Source organism: Leptinotarsa decemlineata, unplaced genomic scaffold (genome assembly GCF_025532065.1).
Source record: "Leptinotarsa decemlineata unplaced genomic scaffold, Ldec_3_MD MMD2_tig00000133_RagTag_RagTag, whole genome shotgun sequence".
In the NCBI taxonomy this organism is placed as follows: domain Eukaryota; kingdom Metazoa; phylum Arthropoda; class Insecta; order Coleoptera; family Chrysomelidae; genus Leptinotarsa; species Leptinotarsa decemlineata.
Genome location: NW_027412542.1, coordinates 1092600 through 1117809, shown reverse-complemented (window position 1 = coordinate 1117809; position 25210 = coordinate 1092600). Strand labels below are relative to the sequence as shown.

Below are 25210 nucleotides of genomic sequence, written 5' to 3'. Positions count from 1 at the left end.
TTTGGGTACTAAATTCCGGCACATGGAAACAGAAAAATGTTCTCATAATGAAAAAACACTAAGTAGAAATGAAATTACTGGATATCAAATTAGCTCCACCCAATGACGGCTCGTGCATTGGAGAACAGGGGAGGCTTAAGTCATATCTAATTTATAAAAATGGATGTTTGTTGGTTGGTTGGTTGGTTGGTTGGTAAGTGATAAACTTCTACATCGCTCAACCGATCGTGATGAAACTTGACATTTATTAGTAATTTTTCATGGAGAAGGTTTTTTTAGGCTATCAATTTTTCTGTAACTCGCCACTAGATGGCGCTGTATTTTTTTTTTTTGAAAGTATTGTTCTATAACGCTGCGCACGCCCAAGTTCGTTGATTCTGATTCTGTCAAAACATTGGAACCGCAGCGATACGGCAACATAGTACTAGTATACTATATACACACAGAAAAGCCCGCCGGAGGCGCGAAAATTTTTATGTTGTTGCACGCTTTGTTTAATACTAAAGTTAGGGCATGGGCATGACAATGTGTAAATAGTGCATGAGGAGCTATGGCCTTTATTTTAGTTTGTAAACCATTTAAATAGCCGGCCATGACCGCAGCCCCATCATAAGTTTGCACAATTAACTTTTGCCTAAAATTAGAGGTGTCACACGTACGAATTAAAAAGTTAAACAAATCATCAGCTATGCCCCAGATGAAACATCATGAAAACCCATAAAACGTTCTCCACATTACCATCTTTGACATATCTGAAAACGATTGAAAGTTGTGATATACAGGTAACATCGGTAGTTTCATCAATTTCCCATGCAAAAAAAGAAACACTTTCAATCTCCTTGCTTATATTAATAATGTATGCCACACTGCCTATAATAAGCTCATTTTGGATGGTTTTTGAGGTGCCCGAAAAAACGCTAATGTTTAAAAAAGTGCCAAATTGTGAATCATATTCGCCCCATAACACGTTTAGTATTCGGTTTGTACGGAAAATAAAACACAGGGCCAACAAAAAAGTTTTTCTCGTTTAATGGAGCCGGTTAACCAACCGCGTTTATCGTACCAACTAATATTAAATCCACGATTTTGTCGATTATCTGACGATTTAATTGAAATCAAATTTGTTTGAGGCCTTCCCAGAGTTTTAATAATGTAAAATTTATTATCATAAGATAAAGACTTAAAATTATTTGTCAGCAACCAATTGACTATATCGACAGATTTTTTATCCATAATAACTGAGAAAAATAACTTACCGAAAAGTGAAAACCTGAAAACACCTTGAAATTGAAAGAAAACACTTTGAAAACACATTAAAAATATTACCAAAAAGCACGGCTGTAATATAATACTGCCTGTTTTATACACAAATAACAAATATTATCAAGAAATACTAAAACGATTTACCGGAATATTTTTTAGTCCCGGTTCGTCACGGTATCCCGTCCGAATAATTAAATAAAAAACGAACGCATTCGTACACCAACCCTAGTTGCACACACACCGATTTTGGACGGCCAATATAAAATCGACCGATATTTTATTGGTAGCGAGTGCTTGCACACTTACCGGATTTTTATCGGTCAAACAATCAGTTGCTCTGTTGTCGTAATCAGCACGCAGTACCAAAACGAAGTTAATACGTAGTAAGTACAATTTCACCGAGCATTCGAAACTGGAATGGTCGGTAAAAAACCGGTGAGTATGCAAGAGTGTATTTAGTCATGTACGCCACTACTTCCCGGTACTGCCGGCGATACAGTGGCAGTGGACGGCTGCTCACCGGTATTTTACCGGCGACGATCACCGGTCGGCGTGTGTGCCAGGTCCCGTTCCCACATGTGGTTCACTATTGGAATTTGGACGACCGGTACAAAGTCGGCCGTCCAAAATCGGTGTGTGTGCAACTAGCGTAACGGAGACCAACTGGAGGCAAGTCTCCTCTGACGCTATGATTTCTGCAACTGAAATAACAAATCGGGACTTATGTCGCTGGTTGGATCGGTCTCGTGGAGCCTGTGTTTTTTAAAGCGGTCGGAGGCTTGGCTTCCTTGCAACGTATGTCATTTATTATTCGGGTTGATAGTTTATTCGTTATTCGTTCATGGGCGGTGCATTTGAGTTTTGTTGATGCAGGATACAGTGTGGCACGTACTACTAAAAATTAATGGTAAAGTAATGATACCCAAGCATTTAAAAAAAAATCTTAATTATTTGTCAATATCTTTTAATTTATTGCGATGAATAGCCTCACATTTTATGGGGAGGCTAGGCTTCCCTGGCCTCCTCTGACGAGCCGCTACTGGCTACACCACCATACACCAAACTTTCACTTTATAAAAGTTGTCACAAAATAAATCAACTATGGTCTAGTGAGTAAAATGAGAACTTTTTTATGAGGCAGTAAAATTAGCCCGAAGACGGAATGTTGAAGGTATATAAATATTTATTATTTATTTCTCATTTCCCATCGCAGACAAGAAGCTTGGTTAGGTTTACAAAAGCTCAGCTAAAAGATAAGCCGCCAAAGTGGAGGATTTGTGGCTGTTTTATGTTACGGTGCATATAAAATTTACGAATTGAGCGATCTTGATACTGTACGGAGAATACGGCCATAAGACAACTAAGCTAATATGAACATAGTCGTCTGGTTCAGATGACTTCACACGTGGGACAAAATTATTCTTGCGGACGCAACTTCAACTGCCCATAACTTTCTTATCTGTAAATATATTTTGATAATTCGTTGGCGTTTTGTTTTATTTTACCTGAATTTTAAGAATCTATATTGAAAAAATTAAAACTTCTCTGTTCGGTTCAAACTAGTATCATCAAGACTCACCTTACTTTCATGATTAAAATTATCTCTTATGTATAAGGCACCCACGGACATCCCCATTTTTTTGTTCGTCCATTCGACACATTGCGACCATCTATGTCTTTCGCTGGATACACCCTGTAAGATCCTCCTGAATTCTACCCGTTCCCTCTGGTATTCGTCTATCAGATGAGAGGAAAGCGACATAATTAATCTCCATAAAACGTAGTTATGAATTATTCTGAAAATTTAAAAAAGCAGATTCAGTAAATTTAATACAAATCATGAAATTATGAAACAACAAAAATTAATTGGCGCTCCGGGGCAATTTCATTGATTCCAGTGGCGCATTTGCTTTTTCAGCTGCAGGAAAACCCGGGAAAACCTGCAGCACCATATCATCTGAAGATCTTCATCTGCCAGTGTCCTCTCTTTCATAAAACAAAATGTAGGGTGTCTCCAGAGGCTCCAATAAATTCCAGACATCACCAGAACACTTAGTGACACGACTATCGTCAAACTTAAACCAGTCCGTTTCGCCTTTGACCAATACGTAATAATGAACAGATTCAACGCCAGAACCACAGTGAACAATGACTGCATGAAGATTATAATAGTGTTGTGCTAGATTGAAGTGTTCATCTATTTCGATGAAGTAAGAGTTTGGTGCATCTGTCAGATGTTGAGTCATGTTTGAAGATCATCAGTGTTATTATTAGATTGACTGATGCCTCAGCTATACTTGTTTTCTTATAATAGCCAAACTTATAATGTTCAAACTGCAAACTTTTTTCCATCATGTTGGTAACATCAGATCCAGCTATATATAGCCGATAGCCACCCACAAAACCAAACGTAAACTTTACAGAACTTTCGTCCGAACTAGAGACCGAGTCCTAAAAACCGAGTGGAATCGACTTAACGCTCGCATACATCTACTCATCAACCAATTCACCCAGAAAAGGTAGATTGAAGAGACTAAAAAACTTGACTACCGAGATCGAACGGCTTTCTGGAACAAATTCAAAGTCCTTACTGGACAAAAACGGAAAACCGACAGTCACCTAGTGATTGACGGTAACATCATTTCCAAACCATCTGACAGAGCAGAAGCTCTGATATACTGTATGCGATGATATACTGTATGCTTCACCCGAGACTATCCCACCGTATCCTTGCAACCGAGAGAAGAATCCTTCGTAAAATACACAACCTTCCCTACCGATACCATCTGTAAACCTATATAACCTCATCAATACTACACCTATCAAACAACGATTTCAGGAACTTCAAGGACGGTATGCGACCAGAACGATGAGCAGCGAGAACACCCATGCCACCAACTCGCTCACAACGAATTGGAATCCCCGTGGAGGATTCAGAAGGATACCCAGGAAAAAGCTCCCGTTTCCCCCAGCCAGACTCCTGGGTGCAATAAAGACCCGCCGGAGCCGATCCAGGATATCCTAGAGGAATTCTCACTGGGAATCAGATAGCGGACAGCAGCGTCCTAAAAAGAGCCAAAATCAGAAGTTCTTCACCCCCAACAACCCCGGCCTAACAACCCGTACCTGAATACCACAAACACCATGACCACTCCAGCGGACCCGGACCACCCTACGGAACAACGGAATAAGCCAGAAAAACAAGCGGAACACAAAACAACACACACACATACAACCCACTAACCCTGAAGAGGCCTAAGCCTATAACAGGGCCCCACACAAACACAACTACACAAATGTATTGTAATTATTACTTAAAATTTTAATGAACGTTTCTGAACTGAACTGAACACAAAATATCATTGAAGACGTATCAATGATTACAAGCCAAGTGTAATTTGAAATTTTCTTCAAACTCGCAACAGGTTCTTGTAAGTTTGGATGAATGGATGAACATACGAGGTTAGTCCCAGAACTACCCGGCTTGACATAGAAATTATGAAATTTCTATGTCAAGCCTACACAATTTATAAAGCATATGTTTCAAGTTTGAAGACGCTGCTTGGTTTAGTATTTGTTTGGCAGCCATCAATAGCGAACGTTTTCGGTGAATTTGTGAAAATGAAAAAAATTGATTATCGTTATGTGTTACAATACTTTCATATGAAAGGCCTCAGGCCAACCAATATAAAAAAGGAACTGGATTCCACTCTGGGTGAGTGTGCTCCTTTGTTTGCAATAGTAAAATATTGGGTATCAGAGTTTAAACGAGGCAATACGAGCTGTCAAAACGAGCATCGTAGTGTCGATCAAATGAGGTGACGAATCCAGAAACAGTGAAGAGAATCCAAAAAGCGGTACTGAATGATCGTCGACTGAAAGTGGGCGAGCTATCAGTCTCAGTAAGCATTTCTAAAAAGTGCGGTACATCGTATATTATCTGAAAATTTGGACATGAGAAAGCTGTGTGCAATATGGGTGCCGCGTTTGCTCACATTCGAGCAAAAACAATGCCGTGAAGATGTTTCAGTTGAGTGTTTATCAAAGTTTCACTGCAAAAGCAGATTTCTTGCGTCGTTTCATAACCACGGATGAAACATGGGTTCATCACTTTACATCTGAGACAACAGAATAATTAATACAGTGGACTCAACAGGGAGAACCGGTTTCTTATTGGTCAGTGGGCTATGCTTGAAGACAGGCGGCAAACAAATCTAAAAAAATGAACTTAAAATGTTCAAGCCCATCTCGGATTCATCTAGACAGTAGGTTGAATGGACTGACGCCTATCAGAAAACAACTACACCACGAACGGCTTTGGGTTATATCCGACAGGCGTCGGATATGCATATGCAATTGGCAATACAACTGAAAGAGTCGACCTTCAATTTTGGAACGGGCACACTTGCAGACCGGTTTCGGGCACCTTAGCCACTCATCAGTGCAAGATAGTGGCCATCATCGACCTAAAGTCAATGATATTCCATAATTGAAAATCGAAATTCTTTCAGAGTATTTTATTCATCGTCCTAAGTTGGAGCGAAAAACAAAATTGTGAGTCCATCCAGTGGATCAGGTACTAACCAACTGCATATCCAAAATTTGCACGATTCCTCTGAAAAAGGAAGAAAAACTTTCTTATTAGTCAGTGGGCTATGCTTGAAGATAGGCAGTTCTATTGCTAATTGCATATGCAGGAAGTTTTCTGTGAAGATTCCTGCACTGACGCCTGTCGGATATAATCCAACGCCCTTCGTGGTATTAGCCAGAGGAGTAGTTGTTTTCTGATAGGCGTCAGTCCATTCAACCTACTGTGTTTACGTATATCCGAGACGGGCTTGAACATTTAAAGTCCATTTTTTTAGATTCGTTTACTGCCTGTCTTCAAGCATAGCCCACTGACTAATAAGAAAGTTTTTCTTCCTCATTCAGAGGAATCCGGCAAATTTCGGATATGCAGTTGATTAGTACCTCGTCCACTACATGGAGTGACATTTTTGATGTTCGCTCCAATTTAAGACGAGGAATGAAATACTTTGAAAGAATTTCGATTTTCAATTATGGAATATCATTGACTTTAGGTCGATGATGGTCACTATCTTGCACTTACGAGTGGCTAAGGAGCCCGAAACCGGTCTGCAAGTGTGCCCGTTCCAAAATTGAAGGTCGACTCTTTCAGTTGTATTGCCAATTGCATATGCAGGACATTTTCTGTGAAGATTCCTGCACTGACGCCTGTCGGATATAATCCAACACCGTTCGTGGTATTAGCCAGTGGAGTAGTTGTTTTCTGATAGGCGTCAGTCCATTTAACCTACTGTGTAGGTATATCCGAGACTGGGTTGAACATTTAAAGTTCATTTCTTTAGGGGAAACCGGCTGGAAAAAGGCGAAGACCGTTTCATCTGCAGGCAAGGTCATGGCATCGGCTTTTTGGGATGCGTGTGGAATAATTTTCATTAACTATTTTAAAAAAGGTAAAACTATCAACTGCGTGTATTATTCGAAGTTATTACAACGTTTGAGTGAACAAATCAAGCAAAAACTGCCGCATATGGCAAAAAAAAGTTTCGTTTCTTCAAGACAGAGCACCAATTCACAAATCCATTGTCGCAATGACCAAAATTAACGAATTGAAGTTTGAATTGCTACCTCATGCATCGTATTCGCCAGATTTAGCCCCTCGGATTATTTTCTGTTCTCAAATTTGAAAGAATGAATCAGGCATCAAATATTTTCCAATGATGAAGATGTTAATGGCTATTTTGAGGAGGAAAACAGTTCTTATTAGAAAAACGGTATCGAACTTTTTGAACGTCGCTGGGAGAAATGTATAGAGTTCCAAGGAGATTTTGTTGAAAAATAAAGTGAATGGACTGCAGTCCTATTCACAGAACAGATTATCATGGTGAGTTATGGAGAAAGATCTCAAAACATCCACGAACAATAAAAGGAATTGCACCTTCATCAAAAAGGGTTAGTTCCAGAAATAATCAAAAAGTCAAGAAGAAGCAGGAATTAAGAGGACAGCTAACAAACTAAAAAATGGCAGAAAATAATAAAACATTTAGATCTGTAGAATATATTAAAAGAAGAATTGGAAGAATATGAAGTCAAAAGAAAAGAAAAATTTGAAAACCTAAGAGACGAAGAACAAAAATTGAAATAACTAGAGCACCAAGAACCGAAAAGAAATACAGAAAGCGATTTGGAACTTTCAGATTGATGTATTCAGAGAATATTGAAAAAATAGAGAATGATAATTACAATGCTTAGATTGAACAACACGTCATAACAATGACGAATGTTTCAATAAAATAACAACTAATATAATAACTAATAATAATAAATAACTTACCTTCTTTCTGTGTTAGCGATAATTTTTCCCATTTCAATGAAATACGGAAGTCCATAAGCAACAACGTACTCTTCCTCGCCGATATCAGTATCAAAAATAGCTCTGAAATATTCTAGCCAATTTATTTGGGGCACAAGTTTGCCCAAATCTTTCAAATTCAATTTCTTGTATATTACACTACTGTCATGTCTATCCTGTTCTGGAATGGATGCCTGAAAATTTAGGTAATAGTACAAATTAATGTATACACGAGAAGTAAAAAAATGTAATTTTTTGAGAAAATTATTATTTGGTTAGATAAACTTAGACAAACTTTGAGTTTGTAGCATTAAGTTTGTTGTTTCTCCGGTGGAATAAAATTGGAATTAGAAAATATAAGTTCAATCAATAAATCAAAATATAATGAGGCAACATGTTCCGAAAGCATGCTGAGAGGGTGGTTAATCTTACAAAGGAGCTGTAGTTGAAAAGATGGCTCTGGTGCAATTAAAGTCTGTAATATTGTACAATATTAATTTACCGGAAGAGTAACAATATTTTATATCGTTGTACCAAATAGTTTTTTGGTCATGACAGTTCGCACATGAAATTACGTAATTCAATCGATTGGAATTAAAGTATTTCGTACAATTATCTCTTTCTATAGAAAATATTTCACCAGACATCTATGGCTTCCGCTCATCCGATTTCTGCAGGCCATATACAATTATTCAGTGCCATCCTCACCTAATAAACCACCAAAAACTCTCAAGCAATTCGAAAGTTTCCTTACAATTGAAACATACTTTGATTATTTGATATTGAAGCCTCAATTATGAACTTGTGATGCACTATTTTGGTGTAGTGATGAATATTACTGGAGTTTCATCCCAACACCAAACCGTTATTTTAACACCTCGACATGTATTTCGATCACCAAGTGATCATCTTCAAGAGGAAGGTTAATCTTCCTTGGTGATCGAAACACGTGTCGAAGTGTTAAAATAACGGTTTGGTGTTGGGAAAAAACTCCAGTAATATTCTTCGATTACGAGTATGTTTTTCAACAAATCTGTTTTGATTTTGAACAAAATTAGTGATCAATCGTTTGAATCGAATTGGAGTCGCTCAAGAGTTTTGTACTAGAATAGTAAGTTGGTCCAAAATGCATAGAAACCCTGGTGTTTTTGCCGATTCGCTTTTACTTCGTCAAAATCTCTCCATGTAAGAAATTAGTTTGACCAGACTTTGCACACATTGTACACGCTTAGCGCCTCTGTTGATGAAATGCAATCTCTATTTTATTTTAAGAAGAATCAAGAGTGCCGTAGATCTAGTTTTTTCGTCAAAATATTTTAGGTAGGAAATGATCCAAGTATTTACACCATGGTACTTCTATGCATATTGGTTGCTCCTATCGTTGACATTCAGCAGTTGTTGCAGTCTGAGTCCGTTCCTGAGAAAGTATCACTAAGTTTGTTGAACCAGCTCCTTTTATGAAATATGGAAATTCTTGATTAAACCTAATGGGATACATACATTAGCCAATTTTTTTTCAAAGTCAAGAACTTGTTGCAATTCTTCGCCGGCAGAAGTCGCATTGGCACCAAGAAGTATTGCAATATTTGTCATATACTTGTGATATGCTAGCAGATCTTCTTTACTGCTGGATTTCAAATAGTAATCTCTACTTGGAAGTGCTAGAGCTGTCTGATCCATCTGAAAATCCAGAAGGGTACATTTTAATTCAATAATTATTTTAGTAAGTTTTCAATGCATGTAATTCAATAATTATTTTAATAAGTTCTCAATACATGTAATTGAAAAGTTTTACGAATTGTTACCGAGCTACTACCTGGGCTGATAAGTCTCGGGCCTAACACATAGACGGCGCTATTCTTGTTGCATTCTCGCTTTTTCAGTTGGTACTAACCTTCAAAAGAAAGCTGTTGGAATTTCACGATATTCTACTCATACGTTTGAGAGTTATTGTGCTTTTGTTATTTTCAAAACGATGGATCAAAAACAATTTTGTGTTTTGAATTAAAAATCGATGGGCCGTTCAGAAGGTCGTGCAATTAGGATATCGACGAAGACTATTCATTAACATACCCTCCCGCCCTAAGAAAATGGTCAACTCTAAAATTTCGGTAGGGGTATCAACAAAAAGGTCTAAACATCATTTAAAAAACATTTCTCCATTGTATATAATGGTGAAAATCGGTCATCAGGAAAAATCTAAATGAGGGAACCATCCGAGAAGAGAACTGAAGATCTTCTTGAAATAAGCAGAAATTGCATCAGAATGATTAGAGGGCTAGTTTTACTGAACTCCTGAACAAAATAGGGCTGTATAATGGAGACCTTAGCTGCAGTCAATGCAACAAAGGGAAAGAGACAGTTTTATGGGATTGTGACGACTGAATCACATAAGGCAAGCAATTTATGGACAACGTCAATTATGTCCAGAAGAATATGACAAACATCTACCAACTGCTTGTAGAAACTAGTACAGGGTTCAAAACGAGTATTGTTAAAATGGGTGTCGGGAAACATACGGAGGGAAAACTAAATGAATCCATTTGGGTGCAGTCTTCGCCGGATACTTGGAAGAACTAGACAAGTCAGATGGCTCGCAAGTAACAAAAAAATTATGTAATCATTGAAATTTTTCAAAGTAAAAATATACCTGAATTATATTCACCGAGCTGTTCTTGTCGTCAGGTCCCACCCATTGTTCAATGATGAAACCTTCATTATAATGGCTTCTTATCAAACCAATCAAAACTTCTACGGAAAAAGAGGGAGCAGTCCAATTCTGCGTTATAACTGGCCAATCTCCGAGTTGCTTGAGTACTTCTCTTATAGGTTTGTCTCCAACGTTCCTTATGTTACCTGAAAACGGTAACCGCAGAGATATAATTTGGTAAAACTGAAACTGTTCATAGAATAAGGTTAATTTTCATTTTTCTCAAAAAATATTTTGACAGACATACTTTATTTAACTACGTTCATGTAATTTATATTTGTAGCAAGTCATATTACAAAAATTGTATTTAAAAATAACTCAACAAAACATTAATAACTTAAATACGATTAAAGATCTGAACATTTTCATGCGAATGGGGGGGTGTCTAAATATTCTGCAATAGTGTAGAAACTTGAGCTGATGAGGAACTGTTTGACCTTTTGATTAAACAATTGGGGGACAACGATTTAACTTCCCTAAGTGTATTCATCAATTTCTATTTTGTTTCCTTCGAAGTAGTCTCCATAGGTATAATACACGTTTCTTCGAATCCTCAAAGCAGTCCTGATAGGCACTTTTTGGTATGTTCTTGAGCTATCTCAGTGATTCGGATTAAATCTCCCCAATTGTCGCAAAACGCCGCCCTTTCATGGGTCTATTCAATCTTGGGAACAGTGAAAAATCACTGGCCATTTCTGGTAAATATGGTGGCTGAAGCATGATTACGGTGTCGTTTTCGGTAAAAAAATTACAAACAAGCAATGTGTTATACTTCGTTTTCGACGTCGCGAAAATACTGCAAGAAAATACAATTTTGGATAGAACCACGGCGACTACGTACTTTAGTGATTTGTTTCACTTGGACATTCATTGTTGATGTTTTATGTTGTCAATTTAGTTGGTTTTGTCTGGTTCATTTTCCTCGATTGTTACCGTAGATCACTATGGGTCGACAAGATATATTTTCTCGTTTTGGTATCCTGATATTAGGTGAGGTATATGAGTTCACCGATATTCCGTTGTATTATCTCCTGTAACCACCTGGAGTTTATTCTGAAGCTTCTTTCATATGCTGAAGCTCTAGAGTCCCTGCAGTCTCTGTCATCTGAGACCTATTTATACTTTCCGGATGCTTCGTAGCTGAGGAGGCACCAGAACTGTTCCGTTAAAGACACCACTGTTGCCGTGTATAAAAACCTGAGGAGTGCGTTTAACTAAGAGTATATTTTTCTTGTATATAAACCTGACCACACCGTATAGCTGAGAGCATATTTCATCAATCCCGGTGAGTCCGTTCCATGTAACCACATTTATTGAAGAAAACCACCAAGAATTTAATATCCAGTTAACTATTGTTAGTATTCATGTCAATCTAATAGTGCAGTAGTCACCTTTCATTCAATTTACCTCATCACAATATCATCATTAAATATAGAACCGAATATAGACCAGTTCACTGAAAACCAAACTGTACTGCGGTATAGGTATGTCACATTTAGTTTCATTGAATAAGATCTATGATATTCAGGGTTACTGATACTAATAGGTGATTACGGTCAGTAATTATTTATTTTGAAATTGAAGTTATTGTTTATCGATATAAGATTTGATTACAGTATTGGCTGCCTTACTGATATTCATTTATATATTATTATTGTGAAATTTCAAGTGAAATAGTGAATCGAAGCCTTCCATTGTCACTTGGTGTTTTTGAGATAATTAAACATACTTCTTTATTCTTGTTTCAACTAATTCTTTTCACCAAGCTTAACGTACCCACCCGTCTGTCCCGCTGTGTTACTAGTGTCTAGTTTATCCGTTTTTAAACTGGGCACTTAAAACATTTATTTTCTGTGGCCAGCAATTTTTGAGATTCAAAACATTAGGTAAATCTCAGGCAGTAACATCAAGCCAAATTCAGGGGTAAATCTAATTGTTGTTCCATATTTTCTAACTATCCCCTGAACAGTTTGAAAAGGCTAACAAATGACGAGTGAGCAGGTACACTATCATGATGCAGAAGCCATGAAATGTTTTTCTACAATTCCGGACGTTTTCTTCGTATTGCTTCTCACAAGCGGGGCATAACTGCAAGGCAATACTCCTTATTGGCTGTACGATCAAGTGGCTTGAATTCCTGATGCACTACGCCACGGTAATCGAGGAAACAGTGCGTGTTTTTTTTGGTCTTGGCTTTCCTGGGCTCTTGCACTGTGACGATTGGAGGTCATTCAACAATTCCTGGAACTTTGCTGCCACACGATTCATATCCAAGGCATGAGCCAACTGTTATGCCGACATCTTCAACTACTTCTCTAATAGTGACTGGAACCGGCCGGCCACTCACGTACAGTTTTAACTGTACAGGTAAAACCGACAGTTTCAACTACTAAGAAGTGAGATGTTCACATAAGTGCAGTTCAATTGTTCATTCCTTCAGTTTTTTCCATGGATTCAAACCGGGACAACGATAAGGCAGCGCTCGTTTTACTTTTTGCAATGTTAGTACGAAAAAGCGTAAACAGTGGTGCAAAAAGTAGCTACAAAAACGAAATGCATCTTCCCACATAAATTTATTAAAAGAATTGAGGAAAGAGCCATTATATTTTCTTAATTATTTGCGCATGACGCAAACAGTGTACGAAAAATTACTTTCATCGGTTTCGAAGCAAGGTACCGTGTGGGAGAAACAAACGGCACCTAGTTTTGCGTAGTGGGGTTCAGGGGAAGTTTGACCCAAGCTATCGACACAAACTCAATTGAGAAGTATTGACAATACCAGTTCAAACCGTCACACACACACAATTTCATTTCTTTCAATTAAACTGTACAGTTGAAAAATTGGAGTTGAACTGTGACCAAAATAGCCACACACGTACAGTTTTAACCGTAAGTTTTAATTGTGCAGTTATAACTGTCAGTTAAAACTGTACGTGAGTGGCCGGCCTTAGAAATATGGGTTGTATGAGAACATAAATTCCAGGATCTAAATAATGGGATGAGTATATTAAAAAATGAGAAGAAATTAACAAAGAGTATGGAATTCAAAAGTATAAGATCAATTAGGGTCTTAACGACCTTTTTCTTGGTGTATTGGGGTATATAAGTAATAGTTGAATTCGTTTTTCAGACACTGTCCCGTATGAGTAGATCCTCTTCATTTAAATGTTTCACACTTGACGGTCTTCTTTATCATCACGTTCAAACGATCTTTATTCTCCATTGTGAATGTTATGGAAGTCTCACGCTGTTAATAGGCTTAAAAAGGTGTTCAGTTCTTTGTCGATATAGTATCATACTACGGCTTCTTCAAAAGCCAACGTTTCGAACTAGTGTATGTACATGTTGGCTATAATCGGTGAAAGTGTCAACCAGTTTGGAATTCCTTGTATTGAGTGAAGAATTTGTCCCTCAGTTTAAAATAGCAGTTCCGGACACATCACCGTAGTACTTCCATGATTATCATCTCTGTAAAGGGGCGTCCACACTATGCCGATCGACAAGGTCGAACGACATAGGCGACAGTTGCCTCGTCCACACATAAGACTGCTTTGTAGACGTATTTCATCAGTCGACTGTGAGTAGTTGAGTGAGAAGAGAGTGAGTGAAAAATATTCTAAATAAATTATATTTAGTGAAACAAGCAAAATAAAAACAAAATGAGTGAATGAATGAATGAATGAATGAAAGTGAGTGAAAAATACTCTAAATAAATTATATTTAGTGACACAAGCAAAACAAAAACAAAATGAGTGATGAAGATGCTCTTGTTGCTGCTGCTTATGACCGCGCTTGTAAACCAACATGTACATCGTTCCAGGAGGTTTTGGATTCGATCTAGTCTTGTTAATGGGAGAAAAAAGTACAGTACAACTGAATTTATAAAGGATTTATTGTTGGATGAAGTAGATCCGTTAAATTTAGAACACAGATGCAACGCTGGATTCAATTATTTTCATTCGACTGTAGAAAAAATCCATTTCATTCGGGTTACATTCGACTCGACATTTGTCGATCCACTTAGTCGATCGATACGTCCAAACTATGTCGACTGTGTCGATCGACCCTGTCGATCGGCACATTCGACATAGTGTGGACGCGCCTTAAGATCTGAATGCTTCCGCGGCAAGGATGTTTTCTATTTTTTTTATATAATAATAACGTTTTATTCATACTATTTCATTACATATTTTAATTCTACCAATCATAAAATTAACAAAACAGAAAAAAACCACAAGGAAATGATTCCGCGCGTGGCATGAAATCTTTGTCCGAACATTAAACGTGAACATCATTAAAGTACAAATATTCTCTAATTTTTTTTAAATATAAAAACATACAAATCTAAAAATTGTTAATACTAGAAGATTTAAAATCCAAACCAAAGACTAAACAATTTAAAGTGGAATAAGATTATAAAAGTTTAAGTCATGTCACATTTCTAAAATATCGAATTTCATATCAGATTAAAGAAAAATTTTGGCACTAATATCACATTACAATAATTACCTCCGAATAATTATATCTGCAGATTATATTATGGGCAACACCTCATGCAAGTCTATAACATACTCTACTTGTAGCCATAAAGCTTTCTAGTGTTTCTGGCGAAAAAGTGAACAGCCAAGATCTGAGCCTTTTCTTGAACATTTCGTATGAGTTAATCGTTTTGAGTTCGAGCGGTAGCTCATTAAAAAGGTTTGGTCCCAAAAAAGTATAACATTTCTGCCCTTTCGTTTTTTTAGTTCTGGGTATCACAGCGTTAGTTTTATGCCTTGTGTTGTAATGGTGCTGAAGAGGTACCAACGACGATTTATGTCTATACTGCCTCAAGAGGATCGCACAAACAAATATCTGACTTACATTCATTATCGTCGTTTCTCTATATAGGCTACATGACGGATATTCTCGCTGTTTTTATATATCATTTTAAGAATGCATTTTTGAATTTTTTGTAGATTATTGATAAGTGTTTTTGAGGCTCCTCCCCATACAATGATTCCATAGGAAAGATGACTTTCGACCAAAGCATGGTACAGTATTTTTAGATATTTTATATCAATGATGTTAGATATGTTTTTGAATTTAAAGACCATGAATCGCAACTTTTCAATTACATAATTAATTTGATATTCCCAATTCAAATGAGAATCTATATATATGCCTAGGTATTTAAGCTTATCGACTTATGTTTGTCCACAGGCTTGCTATGACGAAACGGTTGGTTGATATTATTCTGTGGATTCGACAAAGTACCTTGAATTCTTTACTTACGATGAGTTTTTTTCTTGTAGAGCTTGAATATAGTATATAGTCGCATCGAAGAATGCCTAATACAGTCCTCAGAAACGACTCCGACTTTATTATGAGATGATATGAAGTGTTACTTGAATAATCATAAACTGGCCATGATTTTTTTCAGTCAACACACTCACGAATCAATTTCAAACATACTAAATTTCATATAAAATACTTTTCCTCGATGTGTAAAGGTCGTTTCTAATTTGTATCTTAGACTAAAAGCTAGATAAATTATTCAGTTCAATAATTAACACACTATAATAATTGTAATATTATGATCACCTCAACTCAAAACTAATTTGACATTGTATGAATTTGAAAATACTCCATTTCATCCCAAGTTGAAAAATACAATGATAATAGTCTACAGATTTACTATCTTCTTTCTAGTATCTGAATATTGGTACCCGACCTAAAATACTCACGTAAATCCATGCAGGAGTTGTAGAAAACTTTGGCTTTCCTAGTTGCATCGTTATCGTTCATACCGATGGGTTCTTCCAAAACTCCTGAAATAATAATAATAATAATAATACTAGTTTTCCACGTTCTTCAAGTTGGTAGAATATCATTTGCAATTTCATGGCATTACATATTGTTTGAAAGACAATTTTTGTGGATGAGTTAATGTTTCTCGCTGCTTATATGGATTTATAACTTCTAATCTAAAATATAAACAAAGCAAAATCAATAGAGGATCTGCAGAAGTGTTATAAAGGGCAAACTGAAAAGATCACACCGAAAAGTTGCTGAAGAGGTCAATCACAGTCAGTAAAACAGGCATATATAATGTTTTCAAGATAAGGGGGAGCAGTAAAGGAAAATCGAAACCCGTAAGTGATACAGAAGGTAAATTGGTGAAACGAAAATGTAGGGAATTATGATAATGTGAAGTACATCACTGGAGTTTTCGAAAAAAAAGCTAACTTACAAAGGCCACTTTTTTTCCAGTTCGGTCCGGTCTCGGAGACGAAACGTTGGATTGTAAATCTGTAAACGCCATCTTGTACACCTTGAAAAATGGAAGTGAGAAATTGTTTTTGGTTTTTCATATCTTGGAAGCAAATTTCGGCTCTATTCGAATATCTCCCGAACTAATCGGAGATAAATTTGAAAACGTGGCCGCGGTCGAATGGAACCTGATCTACAAAACGTTTCGTTTGATACTGCATCAGACATCATCAGTTGTATCTGTATCCACTGCGAGGACGAGAGTTATATCTCGAAGTCTCAGCAACGATTCCGAAAAAAATCACTTCTGAAAACGTCTTAGACGCAAATAGGTATTTTCCTTCGACAAATGTTGAAAGAGATTCTTTAAAATATACCTGTTTCTATTTTAGGTATTTTTAGAAGGCAATTTTTTAGTTTTGAGAACGGCAAATAGTATTATAGCTGCAAGAGTTATGGCTCATTCCCTATAGAAAAACACGTGCGAATTTGAGCAGGTCCATTCTGACGATTTTTGGACCTCAGGTCCAGTTCACACGGAAGGGACAAAAGTCCGAGATTCGTCTCTCCAGACGTCAATTATGTGTCCTCTACAGAACACCACCACTCCTTTACTTTTGTCGTCATTCAGTCAACCAACCAGAAACTATCGCGCGTACAGCGGGAAATTCAAACCAGTAGATGAACAACTCGGGTACGAGTGCATTTCAAGGTCGCTCGTCGTTGGTTTGTGTTTCAGAGAGAGACTTTAGTGAGTGGAAGAGGGAAACGTGTGACGTAATCGATGCAGGGAAGGATGGAATGAGTATCGGAGAGATTCAAAGATAAGAGCATGGATTTGGGCCCCTTTGGGACTCCACCTCACCCCTCAGGCCCCCTTGTCATATACCAGTCACGTAGTCATTGGCAGCTAAGGGGAATTAAATTTTAAAAAAACTGTCGGTGTAAGAATTGAACTCAGGTCGTCGGCATGGTAAATATTGTCCTTAGCCTCGACACCAACGCCTGATACTGAAAGTAATTGCGAATTGTTGATATTTATGGCTGAAGCAAGCTAGTTATATAAAGTACATTTTTTCCATTGATTATTCAATTTCAAGGTAAAATTTATGAATATAACAAGTTACTGACTAATTTCACTTCAGTGGAATATATTACACCTTAACTTTTTGGGGAGAATTCTTCAGTTTGCCCTTTATTTGTGGATTGTGGAAGGTTATCAATCCAGTTTAACATCGAGAAACACAGTATTACATTTCAAATGACAAATTATATTTTAGTTCAAGACAAGTCATGAGAGCGTGGCCGCGATAGTAAACAAGTGAAATAATCGGATCGGAGTTTTGAACCTTAAGTGTTAAAGTGTCTTTTCTGTGAAATAAAAAATGAAATTCGATGATTTATAATCTTATACCTACGTTTGAAAAATATTTTCCTATTACATAGGAAGCCAACAAGTAAAAGATTGAAAAAGACATTGAGTACGCATAGTGAATATTTCCGAAACGTAAACCATTAGGTTGTTTCTAAAGTTTTGTCCGTTTTTATGAGGTCACTTTATTATATCTCAGTGAATACTTATGTTTGTATCGATGAACTTTTGCCAACGTAACACAAGTCCATTAATTCTGTCGGCATTAAAATTGTATGGGATTCGACAAGTAGACGAAGGCCGTTTTTGTCTGATTCTGTCTCCACCAGGGTCTTCAAATCCTCGTTCTGGATTACGTCCACTTCGGGGCTCATCTTCGGGACTCATCTTCGAGGCTAATCCGGAACGAAACTCCGCGAACCAACGTTGAACAATACGTTCATCAACACTATCATTGCCAAATACCTGGTTAATTTTTTGGACTATTTCAGTAGCGCTTTGGTTTGGTTTGAATTCGTAGAGAAAAATCAACCGAAACTCACCTAATGACATCATTTATAAGAGCTGAACAGAGGCAAAAAACTGAAATTTGGAAAAAAGGAACAGCATCAATATAGGTATAGAGTACGCAATTCTCTATCGATCAGTATATTCCAGACACAGTAGAATGAATATATATTGAGATATGGAGCTACAAGAACACTTGACAATTGAACGGACAAAACTTTTGAAAAAAGCTAATATATTTGAATTGCAAGAAAACAATAAATTTTGAAAACTGATAAATGGAAAAAAATTTATAATTTAATATTTGTAGTCAGTTTCGTATTGTATTGTATGAGGAAATATACCTTTGAGAACAACTTGTAACTGGTCAGCCATTACTTCAAATGTACTAATAGAGCTCTTGTCTTCCGGTATAATATGTTTTTTATTCCACGTTCCACAAGCGTATTGAAAGAAATCCACACAAGGGTCCATACTGTGATCCATTGCGGATAATAAAGATGATGCTGAAAAGTATTTCCTTAGAAGGTTGACAAAAAAGTTACAAAGCTAATAGTTATTGATGAGCAGTTTCAAATGAAATATCACGTAACCGATATTTCAAAAATTCACCAATTACGTCACCAAGTAAAAACCGGTGATAAAAGTACATTGTTTGCTGAACAATGAACTTTTATAGTGAAAGGAAAAGGTATCAAGATTTCTGGAGATGCATACATACCCGTCCGGACACATTCTTCAGTGAGACAAACAGAGGACTTTTTATCTGAAACATAAACGCAGTTTACTCATCTTTGCAATTTAAAATGTGTAGGAAAAATAAGAATATGTACATTTAGTGTCTCTATATGCAATATGTGTTGGGAAGTCTTTGGCTCGGGCAGGTCCTACATTTTTTGGTAAAGAAAAGAACTCTTGTTTTCACCTCTCAAAAAAATGTATCGATTGTTTTGAACTCTACTTGAAAACATAATCATTGTTCAATGTTAATTATTTCGAGGGAACAGCAAAAACCATGAATGGTTTTTCCACAATACCGGGCGTTTTCTTCGTATTGCTTCTCGCAAGTGTCGCATAACGTCAATATAATACTTAATGACCGTACGACCATGTGGCAAGAACTCCTGATGCACTACGCCACAATAATCGAAGAAAACAGTGAGCAAAACCTTGACATTTTATCGAAGTTAGCGTGCTTTTTTTGGTCTTGGCTCTTCTGAGCTCTTTCAATGGGACAATTGGACTTTGTCATAACCATATATCAATGATTCGCCACCAGTAATGACCCTTCTAAGCGATACTTATGCGACCGTTTTTTTTGGTCAAAATTCAACAATTTTGGAACGATCTTCGCTGCCACATACTTCATGCGCCGAAAATTTCCGAAAAAACCGCCTGACATGAACCAATCGATTTGCCGACATCCTCAGCAACTTCTTTAATAGTAATTCGACGATTCTACATAAGTTTTCTTCACTTCCTCAACATTTTCATCGGCTGTTGATGTGCTAGGGCGTATAAGGCGAGCCTCGTCATTCACATCTTCTCGACCTCCTGTGAAAGGCTTGTATTATTTGTAAACATTTTTCTGACTCAGAGTACAATCACCGTATACCACTGTCGACATTTCAAGTGTTTCTGAGCACTTACTTCCATTTTCACACAAAAGGTTTTTTTCAGATCTAAAGATCCATCTAAGTTATTCTATCGTCCATGGTTGCATATATACTTTTTTCAATGAAATGAACTTCTTACGGCAAACCTTGGTTCAACAAAAATTGCGAGCAAGCTATCGCCTACCGAAAGTGGCACAAAAATTTCATTGCCGAACTAGGTTTGTTGAGGCCCGCAACAGCTTAGGATAAATCTCGACGGGTCTAGATCTTTCTAGTCGGTAGCTGTTAATCAAAACTTTACAGAATCCACAATTCCACCACTAACACAATCGGATGGTAAAATTGCAACAAAAGCCATAAAAAAGCAAATCTACTAGCTGAACACTTTGTGTCCCACTCCACAGTCGATTTTCTGGGAAAAGCGCCACCCACTATTCCCATACCTACTAGAATCCACAATGCCCGAAATTACTTCTCGACAAAGTTTAGTCATGCCTATTCTGAAGCAGCTCAATAAAAACAAGGCGTCTGGTCCTGATAAAGTGCGTTATCGTACTTGAAAAGTGCGCAAATAAACTCGCACCAGTATTTTACAGACATTTCAACCTGTCTCATAAAAAAGGGCAAGAAAAATCTTCCAAATAACCATAGACCATCAGTCGCTTTGCTTTGCAACGGCGATCTTCTATCGTATGTCACCCATATTTGGAATAACGCAATCAAGAAATATGGACAGTCAAGAGCTGTAGCGTTTGCTATTTCTAAGGCCTTCGACCTCGTGTAGCACAGGGGTTTGCTGGCTAAACTTCGAAGCTATGGCTTGTCGGATCGTTTTTGTGTATAGCTCTCCAGCTTCGAGAACGTTTCCTGCAAGTGGCTGTCGATGGATATCTCTCGAATACTTTCATCATCAACGCTGGTGTTCCCCAGGGATATATATTGTCTCCAACCCTCTTTCTATTGTTCATCAACGACTTATTGGAAAAAACCAAGAATCCAATATATTACTTTGTTGACAACAGCACACTTGTTTCGTCATTCCATTTGGATTCCAGGACATCGGCGGCGGATTCACATCTTCACCGGCAGCACGAGGTTGCGTATCTTAATGAGGATCTAGAAGTGACTTCGAATTGGGCATCGGTTTCCTTCAAAAAGATAAATGTCCCCGATATAATCGCTGGAATTGCAAAGGCTGCTTCTCAAGATCTTGGCACACTGTTCCGAAGCAGAAAACTGTAAACACATCAGCAACTTTTGATGTTTTGTAAAGCTCAGATCGCACTTTCTTTATGGTATTGTTTTCATGTATGGAGCTCTGCCCCTAAACATACCATGAAGCTGTTGGATTCCATCCATAGAAGAGAGGTTGGAGATTTATCCCTTCTTCTATAAATAGTTTCACGGAAAGTGTTCAAGTGACTTGGCACATATTTGATTCCACCAAGAGCGATACATATCAGAAATACGCGACGGACTGTGGCTGCTCATCGTTTTGAGGTTCAACTCATCACACCTCAAACTTTACTGTTAAAGAACTCTCACCAACAAACTAAACATGCTGAACAGCTGAAATTGTGAACATATGTTTGAGGCGATTGTTCACACACACAAAAAAAAAGTCGCTAATCGAATGTAGGTTGCTCGCGAAATTCCAACATTCTCATAATTTTTTGAACAAATACGTTGTTTGAATAACTGCCAACAGTATTGACCAAAAAATATGGACCACTGACATTTTTCGTAATATTTAATTTTTGTGTTGTATTATCCTAATTTGTTTCTGTAGTTTGCTTTGTTTTCCAGGGAAAAAAACGAAAAGCTGTTAGAACCACTATAGTGTGCGATATATAATAAAGCAAAAACTGGATGTTTGTAATTTTCAACTTGACATTCGTCAAGTAACATATTTATTTATCACAACGGATATTTTTAGTAAATTCACCAAAAATATATTTCAAAGAAGTGGGATTTTGAATGCTTCATCATAATATATAAAAGCCTTTTATCTCCATATCGAACATTATACGAGCCCAACTAATAAAATAATGGTACTGTTTCACATTGACAGAGAGGCCACTGAAAAGTATATTTCACTTACCAGAGCATAAAGGACTTTTATTATTGAATACCATAGTCATGAGTATTCCGCAAAATATGAATAGAGCCAGTATCAAGGCAATGAGGAACTTTTCTTTCTCAGGCCTCTTCTTGTTCACCACACCAGTTTTGGTACCTGTCCTAGTTACTTCCACTACAGTAGTTCTCGAGTTTGACGTATCGGGCACTTCACTTTTAGCATTGAGGTAACCGTTTTTGGAGGCCGTATATCGCCACGAATCCTTTTTTCCCGGTTCACACATTTGAGAATACGTTATTTATCTTTAATTTATCCTCAGTCCTTCTACATTATCAGTACATCGTCAGCTTGTCGTATAAACTAAACGTGCCAAAGTTAGTCAACTGGGTAGATGGAAACAAACGGATCATCACTTTTTGGACTGGTGACAGAGGAAAATTAAGGACAATATTGCTGAGTTCTGAATATGGAGATTCAAAATGAATGAAAAAAACACCTACCTATTATTATCAAATCACTTTGCAGAAAATGCAGAATGTCCAATCTCTTCCTTTTGCTACTCAAGAGAGCGATTAAGAAAAAACAACATACTGAAATGTAATAGATATCTGAAATCAACAAAGATATATGGACAAATTTTGTTACCAGCCTAATAGATTTTATTCACAGTTGTGGCTACCTTGTAATATGTAAAATGTCATTATAGGACGAAAGTGCAGTAACAACATTAGTTACAATTAAAAGTGGTAAAAAAAAATATAAAGTTTTATTTCTCATTTTTCATCAAATATGAACATTGAATTACACAGAAATCAAATTTTATCATTCAGTTTGTACATTTACCAAGGAATTGAAACAGATATCACATATATACAAGGAACACTATACAACGTAATAGTCTTCAATACTTCATCAGTAGTTTTTGAATAACTTCAAAGACTGATTCGCCCAATGCTCGCCAAAACTACTTATGTGAATGAAATTGAATTAACTAGTTGTCTAAATGTATTAAACATACGGTCATTGTGACAAGTTTTTGCAAGGATTGAATTAATCTTTTTTCGAAGTTTCCAGAAGGAGCTGGTGAGAAGTTAAGGACTAGTGTTTCCACCGGAAACTTCCGGAAGTCCACATATGCATTGAAAGCTTTTCTGTGAGTTGAATTTTATATCAATATTTTTTCATATATCACGTTGTATAGCGTTCCTATGTATGAAATTTGTTTCAATTCCCCTACGAATGTTTGTGGTACGAATTCAAAGAGAAAAATAACCTTCTGTACATGATCAACACATTTGCATGAAGAGTTTTTTTGTGAATTCAATAAAATTCTTTATTTCTTCTAAAGTTTCTTACTTTCTATATAATGATAAAGAGGTATGAAGCCAGACAATTCTCTTCCAATATATCAATCATGAAAGCTCACAAACAGCACTCTCTAGGTCAGGATTATTGAAGATTAGGTTAATGAAATCGAATCCAAACCAATTATTTTCTTATTGGTTGGGGAAAATACTTTGAAAAATAAACCTAGGTTATGTTTTTATTCTAAGGCTACCAATAAATATTGAATTTAAAATGAAAATTGAGCAATTTTACCACTCATCTTACAATATTAACTACCCGATCCGAGAACGGATTTTACAGCGTGTTTTTATTAGTATACTTTACTTCCAATCTCACTTCTTCCTCTATTTCCCACAGGATTCGTTACCCGTGCACTCAACGAACCGAAAAAAAAGAAAATCCGCCGTTTTTCCCGAGGACTTCGTTCATAATTTCACGCCACGTTAAATATCGGCCCATATTCGTTTTCAGCTTTCTCGCCAATTCCGCTTTCAAGTGTAAACAGATCTCATTAACTATTTGAGTGGTTAAAAGCTCGCCGACGAAAATCGATCGCCACTCGACCTAAATAAACGTAAACTCGCGACTAAAATTTCCACCAAACTTCCACTCGATGGAAAGCTCTCCGACCGAACCACCTGTGCGGCTCGAGAGAGTTCGGGTGGGGTCGACGATTGTTGAAGATGTGGGGCAAAATTTCCTTTGCATTTCCTATACTTTAACGAGTATTTCGAAATTGATCCAGACATTCTTCAAATTCAGGATTTTTTGTTTAGGGGACGAAAATGGGTTTTTCCTTTAATCAGCTACGATTGAAACCCTCTGAACTTTTCTAGAAACTTTTGCGGGAAAGAGATTAACGAGGTTTTACGTTTCAACCTGCCATTTCTAAACACAGGTCAGACAAATGGCAATGAACACTCCGAGATCCACTTGACACATGAAGCTTAGAACTTGCCTTATAATTCACCTATCGAATCGTAGGGATAAAAACCGCCTTCACAATAGCGGCTGTTATATGAGTAGAACTGCGACTTCAGCAAAGTATTTGATTGTGTTTCCCACGACATCCTCCATACCAAGCTAGAACACTATGGTTTTTAATAAATTGATGGATGTAGCCGTTACTACGTGGTAGGAAATCCTAATGAAGAAAAGAAAAATGAAACTTTCTGTGTTTTTTACCACTTTTATTTGTAACTAACGTTACTGCAGTTTCGTCCTATACGGACATTTTCAAACTTTAACAATGGTTCATTACATTAGCGTTTATATACCATCCCTGTAGGTGGTTCTGAAGAAACCCACAATTATCCCTGTAGATACTTTTTCCAAAATTTGTTAGATAGCCATTTCTTGATTTCTGGTTGTTTGACCTGTGGGTATATTAATATGTAAGTGAATTTCCGACTTTGTTTCCTGACTAACTTCTGGAGATAGTATATGCGTTGAAACCATTATTATGACCTATCTGTGTGCTTGGGATTTGAAGTTTCGTTTTTTTATCCATTTTTTTTAATGGGCACTACGAAAAAAAATTGCTAAAACGATAAATAGACAGCATCCTGTATAAGACGGTTTATTTTAAAAGCCTGTGACATTACGAATTACACAACTATGGTGTTAACAACGGCCAATTTTTTTGAAGAGTAAAATAATTTTCAAAATTTTTGGTGCAGTTATTTTT

The 25210-nt window shown here is 36.9% G+C and overlaps 1 protein-coding gene across 3 annotated transcripts in view; it reads right to left on the bottom strand.

Moving 5' to 3' along the window:
- Positions 1 to 24164, bottom strand: part of Nep1 (M13 family metallopeptidase neprilysin 1) — a 32602-nt gene extending 8438 nt beyond the window's left edge. Inside the window, exons 1-9 of one of the 3 annotated variants that reach the window (XM_074172486.1) lie at positions 22677 to 24164; positions 22198 to 22597; positions 19202 to 19246; positions 18825 to 18986; positions 16076 to 16159; positions 10290 to 10495; positions 9140 to 9319; positions 7622 to 7833; positions 2843 to 3059 (exon numbers count right to left, since the gene is read on the bottom strand). In XM_074172486.1, the coding sequence (XP_074028587.1) occupies positions 2843 to 3059; positions 7622 to 7833; positions 9140 to 9319; positions 10290 to 10495; positions 16076 to 16159; positions 18825 to 18986; positions 19202 to 19246; positions 22198 to 22459 (1368 nt within the window). In that variant the 5' untranslated portion in view covers positions 22460 to 22597; positions 22677 to 24164. The remainder of the gene's footprint in view (positions 1 to 2842; positions 3060 to 7621; positions 7834 to 9139; positions 9320 to 10289; positions 10496 to 16075; positions 16160 to 18824; positions 18987 to 19201; positions 19247 to 22197; positions 22598 to 22676) is intronic. The other 2 variants (XM_023162853.2, XM_074172487.1) reach the window with 2 other exon arrangements.
- Positions 24165 to 25210: the final 1046 nt, after the last annotated feature.